The 21,199-nt window shown below is 34.1% G+C and overlaps 2 protein-coding genes across 4 annotated transcripts; both read right to left on the bottom strand.

The window, feature by feature from the left end:
- Positions 1-2,351: 2,351 nt before the first annotated feature.
- Positions 2,352-13,940, bottom strand: LOC130717944 (type IV inositol polyphosphate 5-phosphatase 3-like). 3 transcript variants are annotated; one of them, XM_057568358.1, is made up of 12 exons: positions 13,705-13,940; positions 8,638-8,691; positions 8,353-8,476; positions 8,027-8,089; positions 7,488-7,560; positions 7,231-7,335; positions 5,364-6,192; positions 4,605-4,783; positions 4,325-4,433; positions 3,944-4,083; positions 3,137-3,365; positions 2,352-2,681 (listed from the first exon to the last, which is right to left on the bottom strand). In XM_057568358.1, exons 2-11 carry the CDS (start codon positions 8,668-8,670, stop codon positions 3,155-3,157), a joined length of 1,866 nt encoding a protein of 621 aa, XP_057424341.1. In that variant the 5' UTR covers positions 8,671-8,691; positions 13,705-13,940; the 3' UTR covers positions 2,352-2,681; positions 3,137-3,154. The 3 variants fall into 3 exon arrangements, with proteins under 3 accessions (XP_057424341.1, XP_057424339.1, XP_057424340.1); XM_057568356.1 differs by having other exon boundaries at positions 2,352-2,686; positions 13,705-13,938; XM_057568357.1 differs by lacking the exon at positions 13,705-13,940 and having other exon boundaries at positions 2,352-2,686; positions 8,638-8,779.
- A 4,833-nt stretch (positions 13,941-18,773) lies between these two features.
- Positions 18,774-19,892, bottom strand: LOC130719917 (F-box/kelch-repeat protein At3g23880-like). The gene has a single exon (XM_057570511.1). It carries the CDS (start codon positions 19,890-19,892, stop codon positions 18,774-18,776), a length of 1,119 nt encoding a protein of 372 aa, XP_057426494.1.
- Positions 19,893-21,199: the final 1,307 nt, after the last annotated feature.

Raw genomic sequence — 21,199 nt, 5'->3', positions numbered from 1 at the left:
GGAAGCTCGACTTCGACCACCGCAAGGAAAAGGATTCCACCGCCGCTAACCCATCAGATAATAAACCCTCAAAGACTCGACCTTTAACCAATTTGACCCTTCGCTTCCTGGATGGAGATCGACTCCACTTTTGCGTCCCTGTTCCCTCTCTTACACTTTGTTGTTTGCTGGTTGCTTCGTCTTCTCTCTTCTCTGTAACGGTAGCAATGGTGGCGGCTGAGAAGCTTTCGCTAATGTTGCATGCTTCTATTAGCTGAGAAATATTTCCTCTATGACAACCTTTGTTTCGAAATTCTCTAGTGGGTTTTGAAGTAGAGGCATTTGGGTCTTTGTTTCTTCTATCAAAACCGGATCTGGGTGTTGAAGTGGACGCATTTGGGTCTTCGATTCTGCTATCAAAATCAGAACTTGGTGGGGTTTGGAAATGGGTGTTTCAGAGAGGACCTTCTTCACTGACTCCTCTTCTAGCGGTGGTGGGGGGTGGGGTTCTTCATGGGTTGGATTTGATTTAGGGAGTGAGGATCTCACATGGATTTGGAAGCAGAATGGAAGGAGGTTATGGTGTGGTGTTCATGTGATGATGAAGACTAATTTTGGGTGACCTTTTTATTTCCTGAAGTTGTTTTTTTTTTATTTAACTATTTTTTTTTCTGGGTTGAAATGCCACATCAGCTGCTGGCTTTACAAAAAAAAATCCACCTCAACTTTCCGTTAACGGCGTGAGCTTTTTTTAACTCAGGGACCGCTGATGAAAGAGATTTGGCACATCCAGGGACCATGGGCGTCATTTTGAAAGTTTAGGGACGAAGTTGAAGGCGGCGGACACTTTCAGGGACCAACTTGGCTATTTACCCGATATTTTTTAGACACCTATCAAATGATATTTAATTTGCTCACTCAAAATAATTTGTTGTTGTTCCCTCCAAATTTCGAAGGTAGGCTAAAGGGATTGATCGAGCACTTAGCATTAGGGTCAAGAATTCACAGTGAATGAAAATATCTCAAATGTTGGCTCATAATTCTCTTATAAAGATTCACTTTGCCCTTTAGATTGTTGGGGTTTCTACCAGTTTTGTGGCACATTGATGGTGTCATTCAAACACCATGATTAGCCTATTAAATAAGGCTGAGCCATTAATTTAGATGGAGAGGGTTACGACAACCCCTGATTGGAGGAGGGGTTATGGTTTGTGCATAGCTCTCCTTGAATGCTGAAGGAGAAGGAATGTGGTTCAGACCTAAGCCGGGTTTGGGGTGGTCAAAATCGGAGGGTACAGTTGCCTACAACACTTTTAAGTTACATCCAAGACCGTTAGAAGTTTAGAAGTTGAACTTCTGAAAGCTAAACTTTGGTGTTCAACTTCTTTATTGAATTTGTTTTATCCATACACAGAAATTAAGTTTCATACGTGCAAAACAAATAACGCTTCTTGAAATTTTAATAAGAGAACCTAAATATTGCATAGGATAAAGTAATTTGGAAATGCTACAAGTTAGAGAACCCCATAGATGCAATTAGTCAGAGATGTGATGAATTAGAAAACCCTGGAAATGTATCAAGTTAGAGAAACAAAGAAGGCAACAGATTATAGAACCCACGAAATAAAATAAATAACAAGCCATAGAAACAGAATAAGTTAGGAATCTAAAAATACAGGGGCACCGTGACCCGAGAAATGTAGAAATTCAGCACGACATGAATGCCCTCAAAGTGCAACAAGCAAAAGCACTTGCGAAATGCAGCGAGCTCCAAAAAAGTACCAAGGGCACAAATACTACCCAAGAAATACAATGGACACAAAGCACCCCACAAATGCACTAGGCATAATCATCTAAAATCAAGTAAGTGTATGATCCCAGGAAATGCAATGGTTGCAAAACTACAATCCAAAAAAATGCAGCGAGTGTATGATCTTGAAAAATACAGTGGATCTATAATCTAGAAAATGCAATGAGAATATGATTTCCACGAATGATATGGCTTCAAAGAATGAAGCGAGATTATGATCACGAAAATGCAACGAACATAACATATTGAGAAATTTAATTGGGCATACAGACCCATAAAATATAGTGGATAATCCTGAAAATGTAGGGGACTAGAGAACTTAGCAAACTGAAGGCAAATGACTCCGGCGACTCATTCTTCAACCGGGTCAGGCCCCGATGTTGGGCTTCTCCTACTTCTTGGGAGCTTTTGGTTCTAAGACAAGAGCTCAAGCCCAAGAAGGGCCAAGTAACTAAAGGGAACAAATGCATGGACCCCTGATCATATTGTCTTTAGTTTTTTTTTTGTCAAATATCCTAAGAGTGCAGGGATTGTATCAAACCTAGAGACAACATCTCGAACATTGAGAACCAACCATCTAGGCAAATATGCCTTCCATTTATTTCTACAATCATGCAGAAAGCTTCCCATGAAAGGTCTTGAAATGCAAATCACACCACAACATTAAAAATATACAGCGGCAATCTATCAACTAGCTTTAAATCCTATTCACAAGACACCTTATACCCAAGTTATACAACTCTTTTATCTACAAGTTTTGACATCAAAAAAGAAAAATCAAATGAAGATATTTAATACTTAGTAATGACAATGTGAACTTGAGCAATTGAAATAGCTGTCATTGTTGCTCCTTCAACTCAGTAAGTATAATACATCATTCAGAACTCATACCCTGCACTGGAAAGTAAAGATTATGGAGATGTGTTATTTATAGATGTTCAATATAGTCAAGTTAATAGACATGAAGCCTAGACACAAGTAACAGTTGCAGCATATGTTCTTTAGCTAGTTCAACCTCAAATTTAACCAAAAACTTTTAATCTGATGAATTTGCTTAACAGCTATCATTCAACTCAAAACTAACTACTATTTAGTTTTCAACTAGGTTATCAACTACTTTAGTCAAATATAGTTGAGTGTATTTGATTAGTCATTTCAACAAACTTATGAGCTTAATAATTTAACTATTGTAGAGTTATTTGTTACGAGCTTCTTTATTTAGTTGCAGCGTATTTTAAAACGCTACTTTAAGTGGCGTTTGAGCTTATAGCTTATAACTTATAGCTTATGACTTATAGTTCATTCAAACTTCAGGGAAGCAAGATCGCTTGTTTATGAAGCATTCACCTGTTCAGATTATGCAGCTTAGTTCCAAGTGCCAAAATTTGTCATGATTTCTTCATTTTCAATCTCTGCATCGGTGAAAGTAAGTGCTCTCTGTAGCTTCCTTGGAGAGAACACCTCAACCTCGGCCAAATAGGTGGCGGTCACAGGTCTGTGGTCTGAAAAATTAAGCTCATTCCTTCCATAACAAAGTAATTTCATTCCATTGCCATATGAAAGAACACGATCACACCTGAAAGTAAATGGCAAACATTACAAAGAAAATGAAAAAAATCATGTATCAGATAAAATCATGTTCCCAACAAAATATTAGGAAAAGGAATTTATGTAATTTGGACCAGGGAAGTTTAGAAGTTTAAGATCTTATCCCTTACAAGGAAAGCTTCTAGGTCACTCAGCATGTTTCTAATAATCCTGATTTACAATCTTACATGCCTCATTTTGACTGTTGGGTGTGTATTCAAGACACGGTAGGATCATGCATGCATTTGGACACACAAATGGTGCATTTGGGCAAAAAGCTTAATTAAACACTTACGACAGTAAAAGATCATAAAAAAGTGTTTACTCATAAGCTGAATTGATAAATAGCTTATAGGTAAATATAAGCGCTTATTCATAGGCTAACACGAGCAACTTATGAAAATAAACTCAAAACAAATTATTGGTAGGTCATAAGCTTACCCAAACACCTGAATAAGCACTTATGTTATAAGATAAGCTCAAATAAGCTCTTCCAAACACGACCAAAATTGTTAATACATGACAGACATGGAAGCAAAATCTTAGTTCAAATAAACTCAAACATACCATGCTGGTGTACGCCTCCCAACCTTTGGATCCTCTCCATAGTACTTCTCTGAGTTAGTCACATACTTGTAAGTTGGTGCGAAGTTTAAAACTCCTTCTGACCATCCTTCAAATACACCCTTATGGATTTCTTTGATAAGCTGTCATAATTAGATGTCATTATACTAAACAGCCAAACTAGTCAAAACTAGTCAATTAACAACTTGAGTTCTTTTTTTATTAAGATGCTTCCACATTTCATAATCCATTTCATAGAACCAAAAATTAACAATGGCATGGACTATGGAGCATAGTTATCTAACTTCAACCAATGAGGAAGCATCAAGAATGGTATATAAGTAACAAGTACACTATGACATGTATGGGGTTATATAATATTACCTGATCTTTCTCAATCAATTTTGACCACTGCTTTTTTGAGATAAGATCTCTTGTTTTCTCATATGACAAGTTGATACGGTAATTCAGGTCACCCAACCAAATTATTCTCCTGAAAATGAATTGGAATTGATTAAATCATTATAACTCTTTTAGACAGAACATGTAATGATGTAAAAACAGAATTACAGCAGCTAAACAGAAGCAGAAGACAGATGAAAAATACTCCAACTAAGTGAACGAAATGAATAGTGAAACTGGATACATAAACACATGCACTCACTCATGATCAAGGATGCTTCTGGGAAGTCCAATATCTGAAAAGAAATGGGTTCTTTGATGTATTTCTCGAATGTCAGCGTTTCTTTTTAGTTCATCTACTTCCTTTTCACCAGCCGTAAGGTGGGTGCATATAAAACAGAAAAGCGTCTGATATATGGACATGCTCACAGATATTGATCCCTGAAAGATTCAAAAAAGTTTCTCATCATTTGATGACAACATGAAAACATTTGACACATGGCTATCAACTGATAAGAGACCTAATTTCTTAAGAGACTAATGCAGAAACAACAACAATTTAGCAGGAAGAAACTATTACAAAGGCGAATACAAAAAGTGGGAATGTTTAATAATACAAATTGGAACCTGAATTGTTTCTGAGATAACTTTCATTTTCTCAAACAATCATACTCATTTGTGCAACTAGAAAGAAGAGTTCTTACTAAAGGCTAAAGAGCATTTTCTATACAGAACACCAAATGCAATACAAGAAACAAGAGAAATATAATTTTCATCATTCTCATGTGATAAAGAAGATTTAGTGCATGTTTGGAAATCATTCTACAATTGATTCTAAAGCCAATATCAATTATGGGGAGAAGCTTCAGTGAGCCACTTCTGGATGCCATAATTATTTATGAGAAAACAGAATTTAATCCAAACACATAAGTAATAATAAAAAGCTACAGACCAAAGCAAAACAATGATAATACTATAATAGTTATAATAATAGGAATATTCTAAAGTAAGGGTGACAAACCTTGTTACCAATATAGCCCATAACACCAACACCAACAGTTGACACCTTCAAATTCTGAATATGTTTTCGCAAGCTGCGCCGAACCCATACAGTGATGAAAATCCCAACCATCTGCTTGCTCACTAACTTTACATATGATGATCTTCTTTTCCTCTTCATCAAAGCTCCAAGGTCAATCTCACCGAGCAAACCTATGTCATCCATGTTTTGCCTGAATGATTGACATGTTCTGAAAGACTTTGATGCATTGAAGGATTTGAAAGATTTAAAAGAAGTTGGTCTCTCCAACACTCTCTGTGGTAGAAGATGTAGTGGTGGCTCTGGCCAACACAAACCAATCCTTTCAGAACCACTTATCATTCTAGATAGTTGTGGTTGTGCAGGTGGTGTTTCTATGTTTTCTGATAAATATTCATCGCGGAAACAATTTAGCCGACTCAAACTCTTGGGATAAGAAACCTGTGTCTGTAGAACATGTTTAACTTGCACTTCAGAGTCGGCAATAACAGCAGCATCTGATGATTGTAAACTATTGGTGATTGGTTTATCTGAGGTTCCATCATAGACATTGTTGTGTTCTTCATCCAAAGGATGAACTTCCTCACCAATGTCACTATCACTTTCAAATATTTCTTCTTCTATGTTAGGGACATCTTCTGATGGTTTAAATTTTGATGGAGATGGAGGATCACTGAAGGACTTCATCTTTGGTGTTATCGATCGAACTCTATTCAGAGTGTCTCGGATTATATTTTCCCATTTTGGAACAGGGCGAGTGTCCTCAGCACCAAAAATGTTACCAGCATTTAAGGGTACAATCTCTTGAAGACTGCAATAGAATGAAAGAAAAGTGATTATAGGACATTACAATGGTAATATTTCAAACTGATTTCACAATTCTTTCTCCTTAGTTATCTCCCTATTCTCTTTTCATCATCACATTATTTATTATATCTGTCTTCCCTTCTACCTTACACTTTAAATATCCCCTATCCCAATATGCACATCAAACTCCAATAGTTTCTTGAACTTCAAGAAATTGTCTAATCTTCTCATCTCACAACGAGTGAGATGTCTTCGTAATATTTTAACATTAGTACAGAGCTTTCATATTAAATCATAATTTAAGAGATATATTTCTTTCATTAATATTCCTTAAATCAATCAATTTCACCAAATCATCATATCACTATTAAAGTAATTTTTACAAATTAAATTAATTTCTAAATTAAAAAAAAAACTGAATTTAATGTGTTTTAAATCAAATTTTCTTTTATTTAATCATCATTTTTCACTAAACTTTACTATTTTTAAATAACTTATTTAAACTTTTGAAAAATATAAGAAAGTAATAAAAATTAAATTTTCATTTCTTCTAAATTTTCCAAAATCTTTCTTCATATTAGAAAAATGATTATTTTGAAAATGTTGTGAGTTTAGCTACTAAAAAGAAAAATATTTTTGCAATTATAATCAAACAAAAAAATAAGAGGTGTACATAAGTACTCTCTCCGTTCCTAATTAGAAGACCTAGTTTCAAAATTTTCATGTTCCTAAATATAAGACCTCTTACAATAATCTAACAAAAGGTTTTGTACTCTTCCATATTCACCCCTCACATTAATTGTATGTTTTCAATTCCAAAGTTACCACCTACCATTAATTGCTACTAATCCAACTAACTATGAATGCAATGATTATTAGTGAGAGAAAATGACAAAGGGTAAATAGAGAAGAATGTATGCATTTTTTAAAAATCAATACACAAATTAGTCGGATTAAGCGTCTTCTTAATAAGCACAATTTTTTGGAATATGTCTTATATTTAGGAACGGAGGAAGTACAATATTAGAGGTGTAGAACTTACCCAAGGACATAGATATCAGCTGGATCATGAATGCCTAGCCAATCATCAATATCAAGATCATCAGGTGGAAGTTTTCCTCCAACATTCCATGTTCCAACACTTACTCTGAACACACAAATTTACACCAAAATATTCCAGATATTAGAGGATTGAGAAATACCAACATATAAACTAAGTTTTCTACATTTCTAAAACAAACCATTGTAACTAGTGTGTCTACTCTTGCTTGCTAAATAAACCCAAGACCAGTGTATCACCTTAGTTCTTTCTTGTTTATGTATTGAGACCTGGAAGTTAATGACTTTTGCCTCCTTAACCTTGGAAGGAAATCTGCAGTTCATATCAAATTTAGAGGGGTTTGATAGATAAAAGGAATCAAGAAAAACATATAGAAAAACTGGGCAACTATCAGAATAGAAGAAACTACTGAAAGTGCAGCATATAATGATTTTATATGATAAGCCCCTTTAAACAAGGAACTTACAGAGATATTATTTTGATCACATGCCATTAAACTGAAATCTCATTATTTAGAATCCATGTTTATTTATGCAAATTAAACTTATTTGGTTCTGAAAACATGGGATATTAGGTTCGTTTCTCATTTTAAATTTAGGAAATCCAGCAACTTCTAACCACCTACTCCATGAAGAATTGCCCAAACTAAATTCTTAGTTTCAGAACTAGAGTGATTAGTAAATTTGTCTTACATAGTTTCAGAACTAAGTAAGAGAATTAGTAAAACTTTCTCATTCCATAAACTAAATTTCATATGTAGAAAATTAAGAATAATAACCATTTGATTCATCTAGAGCTTCATCCTCTTTGATGTCCTCGAACCGCAACTGTCTTCCACACTCTGTATAATAACACACAATTCAAACCAAAACAGCCAAACATAAAAAGGAGTCTTCTTCACTCAGAATAATCTATATATAAGAGCCTAAAACAATCTCAATTCTGAAACTTGATATCATTTTACATATATCACAATGTTCAATTTCCAAACTTTAATAAAATTAACAAACAAAATCCTGCTATGACCCCACTTTTCCAAATTCTAACACACACACAAAACACAAACAGTTAAACTACAATAGAAACATTACTGCATAGATTCACCTTCAATGTCTGAATCACTTTCAGGGTCATCCTCAGTATCATCATCATCAGGGTCAGCACTGTAATCAGACTCGTTTCTTCCTAAGTTAAGCCATTTGCGCATAACCATGGTTGCCCATAAGTGCTGTATACAACACCAACAAAAAAAATAATCAGCTCATCATATCCTGCGCAATTTGCCTTTTTTCCCCAATAGTTACAAGCACCAAAGATAGCAACTTGCACAAACATGCAGGAAAAAAAAAACATGTACAAGCTCAGTGTAGAGGGAAAGAGGGACAGTACCTGTTGCTTGTTGTTGATTGATCCTTGCTTCATCACTGTCAGAATCAGAAATGGCTATAAATGGCAAAGCAGAATGAGAAAAATGAAGAGTGAAAAAAGAGAGAAAAGTAATAGAAGAAGAGCACAATCAAACAGTTTCACCCTTTATATATATGTCCAAGGTGCAAAACTGGGTGTGTCTCTTTTGATGAAGTCTTTGTTTTATTGTATTCTTTTTTTTTTTCATTGACCAAAATGGAATTGAAATAAAATTCTATATATATCATCATTGTCATCATCATGGATCATGATTTCACATGAAAATCTTGATTAGAAAATTATATCTTGTTTTTAATGGCCCAAAACATTATTGTTTCTATCAACACCATTTGACATTAACAGGCATGCACACACAGCTAAAATCACGGGCAAAAAAGAAGAAAGAAAAAAGTACGATTATTATTTTTTGTGGTCTCCAACTGCAAACAAGGTGTCGTTGAGCTCATAAATCAATTGAATACGCACATGTCGTCCCTTCAAATTGTTCAGCACATGTGTCAGAACAGGAAAAAATTAGAATTTTCTAGAAGTTTCTTTTTTAGTCTGATTAATTAATAGATTAATAGATAACCCCTTTTATCTCATATTTATTTGAAATATTTCTATTTATGAGAAATAGTGTACTGCATAAGCCTGAGTCATTAAATAATATTGTGTCGTTTTGATATTAACTTCATCACTACTTCCATAATACAAAATTACTCAAGTTGTTTTCTTTCAAAAAATTACTCAAGTTCTTCATTTATAAGACTGGTTGGGAGCTTCTTGATAAATTAAACCCCTAGGACCCAGCGGTTCGCTGGTGTGGTGAGATTGGATAAGAAAGGGACAAAAGGAGAATTATAATATACTCACACTTCATTTTCTCTTATAATTCATTTTTACATTTTTTTTTCTGTCTCTCTCTACTATTTTCATCACATAACATATTATATCACTTATTTCTCTCTTTTCTGTTCCTATATATGATTATTACATAAACTGCATAGAAGTACCGATCGCATAACTTGGGATAGTTAAAAATCACTTCACAAGTGGATTGCATGAGTGTGGTTGTTACTTTATTTTATAGATAACTTAATTAAAATGGGTTATTTTATTTAAATTAATTAAAATATAATTTAAAGTTAAGTGATGATAGATGTTTTTTTAAATGTGATTGACTGAGAATGCAAAGTCAGTCAATAAAACTAAAATTAAAAAAATAAACATTCCACTTTCACATAACTTGTTATATGAAAATCTTATGAGTTGAGATAAAAAATATTATTTGGTAACTACTAGCAGTAGACTTTAAACTTGCGGATAACTTAATTATATTAAAAATTAGTAATATACTTATCTAAACTCTGAAAAACTTCTTCACTAACCATTCAAATTCAATGTAACAGGCAACTAGCGATCTTGTTTAAGCTTTTTGTGGTGTCGTGGCTTCTTTCCTATTGCATATTAATGTGTATTTTATTCACCTTTGATTTCGCTAACATACACTAAACCCCTTTTAATTATATTTGAAGGGATTAGTACGCCACATGAAAAAGCCGAATTAAGAAGATGGATGTCCCTTTCTTTAATCTACATAGGTGTAAAAGGACAAGGGGTTTATTTTATTATGACAGATTCATGTTTCATCCCTTGCAACCTAATTGGTTCAACAATTGACTAAGAACAAAACGACAAAGAAAGTAAATTTATTAAAGCATACCCGACTAGACTACACTATAGATTCATATGATATAATGATAATCATTGGAACCCCAGAGTTCAATGAGCTACCAATCCCGTCTCCACATATATGAACTTTAATTTAAGGTCCTCTTAGTATGTATAGGATATAGTCTGATAATATGATGTTATTGATGTATTAGGTTTGATAGAAGAAGTCTCCATAAAAAATTATTACTAGTATCTAGCAAAAAAAAAATTATTACTAGTATTTGTTCAACTCTTTTTATAACTTATCATATACTCATATTGTTAAATTATTACAATCACATATTTAATGAAGTATTGAATGGCAGTAGGTAGAAGAAAAAATTAAAAATCAAAATGCATTATTTTCCTTTTAAAAGATGTATTATTTTTTATTTTTAATATATTAATCTATATATACAAATACTGATTTCATATGAAGTTATAGATATTTGCAATGTAAAGAAATGGTTTTTGGAAAAACTTGTAACAACTCAACATGTTTTTTCAAAAATTACTATTTGGTAAAGTTTCAAACAATCTTTAAAGAATACTTTCAAAAATTTATGTTTTAAACCGATTAAAAGTTATTGAATAATTAATTTTTAAAAATATTAATATAAGATTGTTGATTTTATATCAAATTGTTGAGGTGGCTGTGAAGGGTGGTGACCGGTGGTGTTGAAGATGGGCTTGGTAAGTGGTGGTGGTGGCAATGATACAGTGGCAGCGATGGATGGTGATGGTTGTCATCGTGGTTGTGGCGGCGATGGGTGGTTTGGTAGGGTGGTGGTGGAGGCGGTGGTGGTAAATTGGTAATGGTGGCCGGCGGTAGTAGTGTTTAGGACAATGGTGGTCGCAAGGGCAGTGGACGATGGTGGTTGCGGTGGTAGCGAAGGGAAGTTATGGTGGCGGTGGAAGTGGCATTGGTTGTGGTGGAGGCTATGGATTGGGCAATTTTGCGACGGTGGTGGAGGGTGGTAGTAGTAGCCGTGAATTAAATATATTCAACTAGCTTATGCGTCACAAACTTATTTGGTTTTATCACATTTGTAGATTGGATTAAATAATTCATTATTTTAATGTATAAAATGATTTAATTGATAAGTTTATACAATACAATATCGTACGAAACAAAACAATGGAGAGACTACATATTTTTGCGCATTCAATTTTGTTTCCAAAAGTGAAGGTACATATGTTTACGTACCCTTTTTGTTTTTGGAGGAACTATACCTTTTGTGTCTCATAAAGCTATGCCAATGTTTTTGGTGGAACCAGTGTTGTAAAACTCGGCTCGGACCGGCCGGTTCGACCGGTCCGACCGTGACTCGAGCACCTAGCCGGTTCGAGTTGTATATCGGATCGGCCATGCAACTGACTCGGTGTGAACTGGAACGACTCGGCCGGTTCAGTCGAAAAACCGGTGACTCGGTTGGACCGTCGAGCCAGTTTTTTTTTCAAACGTAAAAAATGACCCCTCTTCTTGCTGTGTGCTGCGTTTTTCTTTGTACAGAAAAAAACTGAAAGAAAGTTAAAACGAAAAAGAAAAGGATAGAGGGAAGAGATGAGTGATCAGAGAACAAGAATCCATAAAACTTCAAATTTTCTCCCTCAATTTGGAGACTTTTGCTTCTAATCTGTACAAAAACCAGAAACTTCAATTGATAGAGAAGCTGCGCACAGTCTTGAGTCTATGGTTATAATTTAGGGTTTCACCTATTAGTATAGAAGAAATTGGGCCATATGCTTCTATTAACATTGTATTTGGCCCACAGCTTAATTCATTTCTATTGTATTTGTGCTTTTATTGGAGGCTGGAGCAAACCAAGAGTTAATTTTATAAAAAAATATTCACATTTAATTCCTCGGTGTTTGTTCTAGATGATATAATAAGTTTTTTTTAACAAAAATTATATAATAAGTTAAAGTTTATAAGATTATATATATATAAGCGTTTTAGATTTTATATACAATTAATTTTCCTAATAGATTAAAAGCTCACTTGTTAAATATTATTGATTAATTTTTTTTAGTAAATACCGAGTCAAACGGTTCAATCAGTGACCCAGTGGTTGAACCATTGACTCATTGACCCAGTGCCTCGACCGAGTCGATTACCGGTCCGAGTCTAATAACACTGGGTGGAACTATACAAATTTGTTTGATTTATTAATAATTATTTTCATTGAAAATATCGTGAGTGTTTAAATTTGAATATCGCGAGTGTTTAAGAAGATCATTAAAATAAAATTCAATGTTACTATAGTTCTAATGATTATTGTTCTTGTCAAATAGTATCTACTTTTCTTTTTTTAAATTTAGCCAACTTTAATTTATTAAGTAACAACATGGGTTATACCGGCTCAAGCATCATCCTAGATAAAGGAAAAAAGGTCACTTGGAGCTTCCTCCATCCAAATAGAAAAATCATGCGAAAATGAAAGTTTGGTCAAATCATCCACCACAGAGTTGCCAAAACGACAAACAAAAGAAAAATATAAAATCAAAAAATCAAAAAATAAAGTTAAGTCCAAATAATTCGAAATCAGAAAACGATATTTTACTGCCATAACTTTTGTTATTGAGAAAGATGACATTGTTGGTTTAGAAAAATACCTTACTCTGACGACTTTAATTGTTAGAGAAAAAATTCTCATAGCAACAACTTAGTCGTGAAGAAAAAGTACCTAATCATATTGACTTAATTTGTTGAGAAAACAAACTTTTTGCAGTAACTTTAGTTGCTAAAACAGTAAAACATGTTCAGTATAACAACGACATGAGTATCTGCCACAAATTATTATAACACTAATAATTTGTTTACTAACGACGATCTCAAATATTGCTCTAAAATTTTTCACAACAGAACATATCGCGACCACACACAACAATATTTTTTAGTTAGGAAATATAACTTTGTTAATAACTTTCCGAATTTCCCAACAACATTTACCCTTGCGAAAAATCTTTTTTTTTTCTTTTATCTTGGACGGATGTAGTCACTTGTTTGAAAAATGGTTGCATGTCCCTCCTAATAAATTTTTTTCTTGAGATTTGAATTTGTGTATATATATATATATATATAAGAGGGGGAAAACTCTTTTAAAAACTTCAATTTTTCTTGTCTGATTCCATTTTCCATTTTTCCTTTTCTCGATCGATTGATGAGTAAAGTCATATCATGTTCAATTTTAAAATTACGTACATTATTCATTAATTTTTCATAAAAACAAGTTCTAGATCTCAAACATGAAAATCAATTAATATAGAAGAGGAGAAATATAAACAAGAAGATTATATATCAAGGTTAAGACTGAAAAAAGAGAATTTTACCTCTGTTCATATGATGAGATAAGCAGAGCAGTGTAGTGTATTTGACTAATTTTATCTTTCTTCTTTAGCTGCGGCTGGCTGCTACTGCAGGCTTTTGATCTTCAGGGGAAAAGGGGGAAGACAAAAAGTAACATGCTATGATAAGAGGTTTGGTTGATCTTTTGCTTAATCATAAGTGAATGATGAAGATCATCTTGAATTTCCTAGCTTGGTACTAGAAAAACGACACCTCCAGTACAGAGCTTCCACTTATAGCATGTTTCTAAATGTGAAAAGAAAATGTTTGCTTGTTTACATAACGCAATTGGAAAATGATGGAATAATACATCATACATGTTTCTCTTTCAACCATCTTGTCTGACTCAAGTACTCAACTATATTGCTACACGTGGCCTTGTTATGTATGCATGTATCCTAAAGATCAAATTAAAGAAAAAGAAGAAAACTATATATTACATTTGTGGCTAATTATGTGTGTATGTTGAATGTACCAAAAAATGTGTTGTATGTTGAAGTCACATGGAGAATTAAATTCAATAGAGACAATAATAGTAATAGACAAGAGGTTGTTAGCCAATCTTTTCACTTGATTTTCTCCCTCATGTTTTTATTGCAAAAATGGTGTTATATGTTGTTGTATAGGTGCATGTATTCACCTATAAAAGATAATAATAAAAAATGTAGGAGATGAAGAATGTAAAACTTTTGAGAAGTCATTAACACATACCAAATAAGTGAAATTTGAATTATTTAAAGTGAGTGAGTTCACTTTAGAAAATATCAAAACCATTATAAGTTAGACATTTAGAGCATGAAATTTACAGGAATAAATATTTAGGTGATTCATACATGTGTGGATAGACTCTAACATCATCTTAAAATTTGGGTTAGAAACTGATGCATTTAAAAACTGCATGAGACCATAACAATAGTGATTGGTTAATTATATATATCTCTCTCATTTAGAAACAACATTTACATAACTATCATTTGTCTTTTTAGATGAAAGCTCAAGTATACAATAATGCATTGGATGAACTTTCAACGATAAAGAATGTTAAGTCATATATTCATATCATAGATAATAATAAATGACGATTATATTTAATCTCAAAGCTCTTAAATTAGTTGTAAAAGACTTTGATAACTAAATTCATCTATTTTTTATCATTGTGGTTTGCATCCGATATAATATATATGCAACCTTATATCATGCAAGAGTTGGCGTATTCGTCGACTGACATAACAAATGTTTTGCCTCATTGACAAGTGTCACAAACCATGCGGCTTTCCGCAAATTTCCAAGATTCAACTCTCATTTTATTAATGGAAGAGTTGATCTATTTGATCAGAATAAAAAAAAAATTCAGGGGTAGCTAGCTAGTTTGTTTATTAATAGTTTGGATGACTCCTCATTGGCGGTTATCAGGTTAAGTATATGCTATATTTCCCTTTCCACAAATCTGTTAATTAATATGGAATTAGTGAACTCATGCCAAGTGTCTCAAAAAGATGTATTAATTAATTATAAGATCATATCATTATTAGACATGACATGTGACAAAGTCAACGATTTGAGTTTGTTTAGCACGTCTCAAGGTTTGTTATTGTGATGACCGTGGGCAAACATCAGGTTAGTAAATTCTGTGGAATAGCTAAGAAAGTATTGTGGAATAGATGCTGTAACTTTCTAGATAATCTGTAATATAATGTAGATTAGCTTTTTTTGTTTTTTATAATGTAGATTAGCTAACAAATTGTAAATTAACGCAGCTATTTTATAATTAATCAGTAGTTAAACTTCATCGCGGATTGCAATTGTATGTATCACCAACACTCCGCATGAAAATATAACATCATTAGTGCCGGCTATTAGGCAAAAACCAACCTAAAATTCCACTTAGGGTCGGTTTAGTGTTGAAATCATGACATACGCATACAAATAAAACTAGTGTGCGTCAATCCCAAAGTGAATGTTAAGTATCGTCAATTCATTTGCATTAATTTAATTGGTAAAAATGTTAATGCTACATTTAGCGTCGGTTTAAATGATGCTAAAGACGAACAAAACAAAGTCTCAGTTACTGCCATCAAGGTCATGATTTATGCTCGACTCTGCCAATGTAGACAGCTTTTCTTTTGAACAGAGAAATGTACTCATTTAACAATAGCTTTGAGAACATCATTCTCAGGTAGGAACACCATACGATTCATTGTTCCAAATTTCCCATAATACATCAGTTCTATCACAGCCTTCTTTTACAGTTACCTTCCCTAAATGCTAAATACATCTGAAATGTCAATGTAGTTAGTTTCCCATCTTAGCTGGCAAATTTGCCTTAGAGTGTTCAATTTCCAGGTACATTTCTTCATTAGCCCAACAAATTGCAAGTAAAGAGTCACTTTCAATAACAAAGTTGCGAAATAGAAATTCCTTACAGAATTTGAGGGCACTCAGAATGGCTAAAACCATTGTTTTGCAAACCCACAGATTACCTAACACTCAGAAAAAACGACCCAATATTCATTGTGATTTCTCAAAACATCTTCTTTTAAACCTTCAAGTTTGTTTTTGGTGATCATTTCCAGAATCTAAAGTTCAGGATAACATCCTTATCAAGTTATTGAAAAGGCATAAACAGTAGATTGAAATTTCATAACCAAACTTAGACACAACACATGAAATAGTCATTAAACCATATATAAAGTTAGCCTATTTAGGTCTGTTGACTCTTGACTCTCTTTAGAAGAGTTTATTCGAGTTTATCTTATAACATAAACATTTATGCAGGGGTTTGAAGGAGCTTATGATCTGCTTATAAGCTATTTTGAGCTTCTTTTCATAAGCGGTTAATTGGCTAGTGAACAAAGAGCTTATGCTTACCTATAATATTTTTTCAGTTTATTTCAATAAAAAATTAAATTAACTTATATATAAAAGTTGTTTACCCAAACACACACTATTTAGCTCTTAATTATGGTCACGGAAGAGAGATAAAGGTGTTAGAGGAAACCAAGTTGATAGTATACCGACTTTTATAACGAGATATGCTTTTCTTCCCATGACGCAGAGGAAAAGCAGCTGCCATTTTTATTTTGTTTTAGGCTAAAAAGCACTTTTGGCCCCTGATGTTTCAAGTTTGTGCAAATTCTGCCCCTACTCTATTTTTGTCGATGTTTCTACCCCTCATATTTTCAAACAGTGCACCGTATACCCTTCCGTCAGTCAAACGTTAAAAAACTAACGGAATGAGCTGATTTGACTTTTTTTTTAATATTTTTTTGACCTGCCACGTGGAAATTACAAGTGAAATTGGAAAAAAGGGGCATGGGAGATTCAAACTCAAGACCTGTAAGTAGCAAAACATGCATTTAACCAGTTCAGTTACAGCCATAATTGATATATACATCAAGCAAATTTAATTTATATCATTTCCTTGATCATCATCAACTTCATATACTCCTCTTCATCTCTCCAATCCACTCTGGAATCTCTCCTGAGAAAGCTTGACTGACGGAGGGGTAGACGGTGCACTGTTTAAAAACACGAGGGGTAGAAACGTCGACAAAAATAGAGTAGGGGCATAATTTACACAAACTTGAAACATTAGAGGCCAAAAATGCTTTTTAGCCTTTGTTTTAAAAGCCAAATAAACTAATCAGAAGCAGAAGAGAGGTGCTCCATCCCAAAAAAACAATAAATTGTCTGAATACATGAATGATAAAATAAGAACTAAAAGGAGGCTAACCACCAAGGTACCAAACAGTAGCAGAATGTAACTCAGCACCAGACCCTACTATACGTTAGCCAACAGATTTTTTTTTTACTAACCCAACCCAGCTGCGATTGTTGAAAATGAATTGTAGAAGAAAGTGAGGTGTGAACATATCATAACTCATGAAACATTACTTAGATGCTTGGACGAGTCCATAACTTGTGAAGATTAACACCAGTTTCTCCCTAGATTATAAATCTCCCCTTAAAATTTAAGGCACAATGAAAAATACACGCACATAACTCAAATAGGTCCTATTAATGTCTAACTACTAGAATTTCCTATCCCTTAATGCCTGCCAAGTACGATATCCATTTTTTTTCTAGATTTTTTATTTTTTATAGGCAAATGTTAGTTGTTAGTAAATTAATCTCTCATCGGGCTTCGAACCCTTTCCCTTCACCGTTCATCCCACCCAATTCTTATGTATCCGAACTCTTATCACTTGAGCTAACCTTGGGAGAAATTTTTATTTATAGATTAACCTATTGAGTTCTTGAATGTTTTGGTCTTACTTTTCTATAAAACAGTAAAACCAACCAACGAATAATATAAGAAAACCGGTCACTATAAAGCTATTTTTCAATTCATTCATTACTTTCTTGACACCAAACCCATCCTTCTGTACTGCTTACTTGAACAAGTACAGAAAGAAAACGTAATTATTGAATGAACCAACATGCAGATAAACTATATACTTTTAGCTTTTAGGCTTGAGAAAATATAAGTTAATCATGAAACTTAGACTTTAATCCATTCAAGAGATGATATATAACAATGTTATTAAGTTTGGATTGGACTATGAGAAAAAAGGTTGGGGTACGTGGGTAAGTTCGAGTTTTAGAAATTCAAGAGCAAAACATATGAGTAATACAAGAAGCTTTTTCTATCCAACAATTCAAAGAGATGGTCTGCTATATATGCATCCATTTTCTTTAGTTTTTTATTTTGAATATCTTCTAAATTCTTGTGTTATACATACAAGTTAAACAATTGCAGAAAATATTCAAGTGTGACAGCACCTGGCTAATGAATTCTGTTCAAGCACACATTAAGCATCTATTACAGCTTCGCACATGATGGTCTCAATAATACTCAACAACACTCTTTCAAATTAGAATAGAATCCAAACATCACTACAAATATAAGGTGAATCCAACCATCAGTAATACAAAGATGAGGCTTCACCAAAACAACTTACACCCTTCATTCTATGATAATCAAGTTTCAAGCTTCTGACTCACAAGAAGTCATATAAGCTAAGCTTGGAAGACTCCATAAAAATGAAACATATCATGGTGGCGGAACTAGACTCTCATGATAAACCCCTCCATGCCATTGACGTGGTGAACTTCGCTCTATCCTAAAACGACGTCCAAATTGGCCATTTTTTGAGTCATACGTAACTAAATAAGGACAAGAACATGCATTTCTAAGAACAACAACATCATTTCCCAAAATGCACAAGGGACTAAGATGAGTAGCATTGCATCTACAATATCTAGACTCGAGAGAGATCGTCATCACTTTAGTCCAAGACTCCTGAACTCCATACTCTTTCATCAACCAAAGAACTAAACAAGTTTTGTGAGAATATTGCGACACATAAAGAAACTTATTGGAGACATGCAGGTCAAGACTCCAAATTATATCCTCCAGCTCAAGAGGTAGCAACACTTCACCATGAGTCTCCCTATCCACGTCAAAGGAAATAATCACTGTTTTATCAGAACCATGACCTCTCTTAGTCAGCCAATGCAAATTACCATTCACAAATGTCTGACGCGAGCCCTCAATATTATTGACACCAAACGAGAGATCCTGAATCGTTGTCCTCCAATTACTTTCACTTTCACCAAAGGTATAAAGTCTGGCCACGAGGTTAAAAACATGATAACCAAGGTCAACCCCAAATGCTAGCACCTTGTACTTGTCATTCACTTTATCATAGCCAAAAAATGCATTATTAGGGAACAAGTATTTAATCTCTATAGGAAAAGCAGGGGATTTCCTGGAAACCAATTTGGTAGAAGGGTTGTACAATCTAAAACAACAATTAACATCACGCAAACACAGTAATCCATTGATTGAACCTACAAAATGGTTGTGCTTTCCTTCCATCTTAAATTTAAGTTTTTCAGTAAGGGTTGGTGGGTTTTTGAAGAGTGAATTCACAGAATATGTTGTGGCCGTGTTCGAATCATCGTAAACTAAGGCCAATCGAGGCTGGGTCATGATTGCACCTGAGATTGAGGAGTCAAGGTGATCTTTCGCAAATTGAGGATGGGAAATTAGGGTTTTCCATGATTTGCATACGCGCCTGAATCGCCAAAGGGATTCCACCGGAAGCTTCAGAAGGATCTCGTAGATGAGTTCCTCTGGTATCACCGGCAGTGACAGCCTCCGTGACATGGCGGCAGCGGCAGCGGTGGTGGTTTTGAACGTCGCCACTCTCTCCCTGCTAGAAATTATATATTCTTCACAACTTAATAATATTTTGTGACATAAAAAAAACAATATTGTGTGATTTATTATTTATATTTGAGGTATCAAATTTAATTGTCAAACTCTTTCTTTGAATTCTTTTAAATTCTCTATCTTATTAATTAGCTACCGGATCCATTTAATTTGAATTTAAATTCAATCCTATATCGACAGTCAAAAAAAAAAATCAATCCTATATCCACTTGAAGATTTGGATTGAATTATTTTGTTTATTTCGATATTTTTCTTAAAATGAAAGAATCTTACCTTTTTTTTTCAAATTAAGAATCTTACAAAAAAAAATTTGAACGTAGCATAATATTGATTAAATCGAAACCGGCATAGAAGTCAAAAGACCCGCCTGTAGCAGGCTAAACAAACCCGGGGAACCCTTCTCAATCCAAATAACATTTGAAAGGGTTGAGGCGTTCCGAGCCATAAAATCAGCACAAGTATTTCCTAGTCTACGGACAAAAGTAAAAGCAAAACTGTCAACACAAACGCAAAAGACCAAAACAACAATCTTGGATTATTGAAAATAAAAGGAAACGACCGGCGCCCTTTTTCCAAGCCTGATATAACTGCAAGCAATCATTCTCAATCTACACTCGCCTGAAACCCAACTGGGAAGAAATCTCCAAAGCCCAACGGAGAGAGAGAGACTCAGCCATGGTCGAAGAGGAAGCCACCGTCGGATAGAGGGACGCTGCCGCTAGAACCTCACCCTCCTCGTCGAGAGCTACCATCCCAAAACCAGCAAAGCAATCACCACCCAGAGAAGAATCCACATTAATTTTAATGATACCTGGTGCTAGACGCTTCCAGCTCTCCGTCGCAGGTCTCCCACCACCCGAACCGCGAGCTGTCGCCGGCGGCACGACTAAGGAAGCCACTCAATCAAGAACCGTTGCAAAGGTAGGATGTTTCTGCTCAAACAGCAGCTTGTTGCATGCCTCCCACAGCCCATAAATAATCTTACTTCATTCTTTTAAAAAGTAGTAAATAAATATTTTTTAAAAAATAATAAAATATATAAATCATAACTAGATGTTGTGGTACACCTACCCCTTGTGCTTCCTAGTAATTCAACTTTGTTTAGTTAAATTTTTAATTAAAACTCGTTAAATATTGGATGGAAGTTGACGGAAAACAAAAACTGCAACAATTAGTAAACATGAGGGACGTTATAGGCTAAAAAAATTCATGAGTGACCAGAACTGCCAAATCATGATAAG

The sequence above is a fragment of the Lotus japonicus genome, chromosome 5 (assembly GCF_012489685.1).
Source record: "Lotus japonicus ecotype B-129 chromosome 5, LjGifu_v1.2".
Classification (NCBI taxonomy): Eukaryota; Viridiplantae; Streptophyta; class Magnoliopsida; order Fabales; family Fabaceae; genus Lotus; species Lotus japonicus.
Note: the sequence above shows the minus strand (reverse complement) of the source record. Positions and strands in the feature narration are given on the sequence as shown.

Excerpts from the sequence above, each read along its gene's own strand:
- LOC130717944 (XM_057568358.1), bottom strand. The coding sequence starts at position 8,670 with ATGAAGCAAGGATCAATCAACAACAAGCAACAG. Across the intron at positions 4,434-4,604 it reads AGAAGCATCCTTGATCATGA|GAGAATAATTTGGTTGGGTG; the intron begins GTGAGTGCATGT and ends ATTCATTTTCAG. Across the intron at positions 3,366-3,943 it reads GGGAGGCGTACACCAGCATG|GTGTGATCGTGTTCTTTCAT; the intron begins GTATGTTTGAGT and ends ATTTACTTTCAG.
- LOC130719917 (XM_057570511.1), bottom strand. The coding sequence starts at position 19,892 with ATGTCACGGAGGCTGTCACTGCCGGTGATACCAGAGGAACTCATCTAC.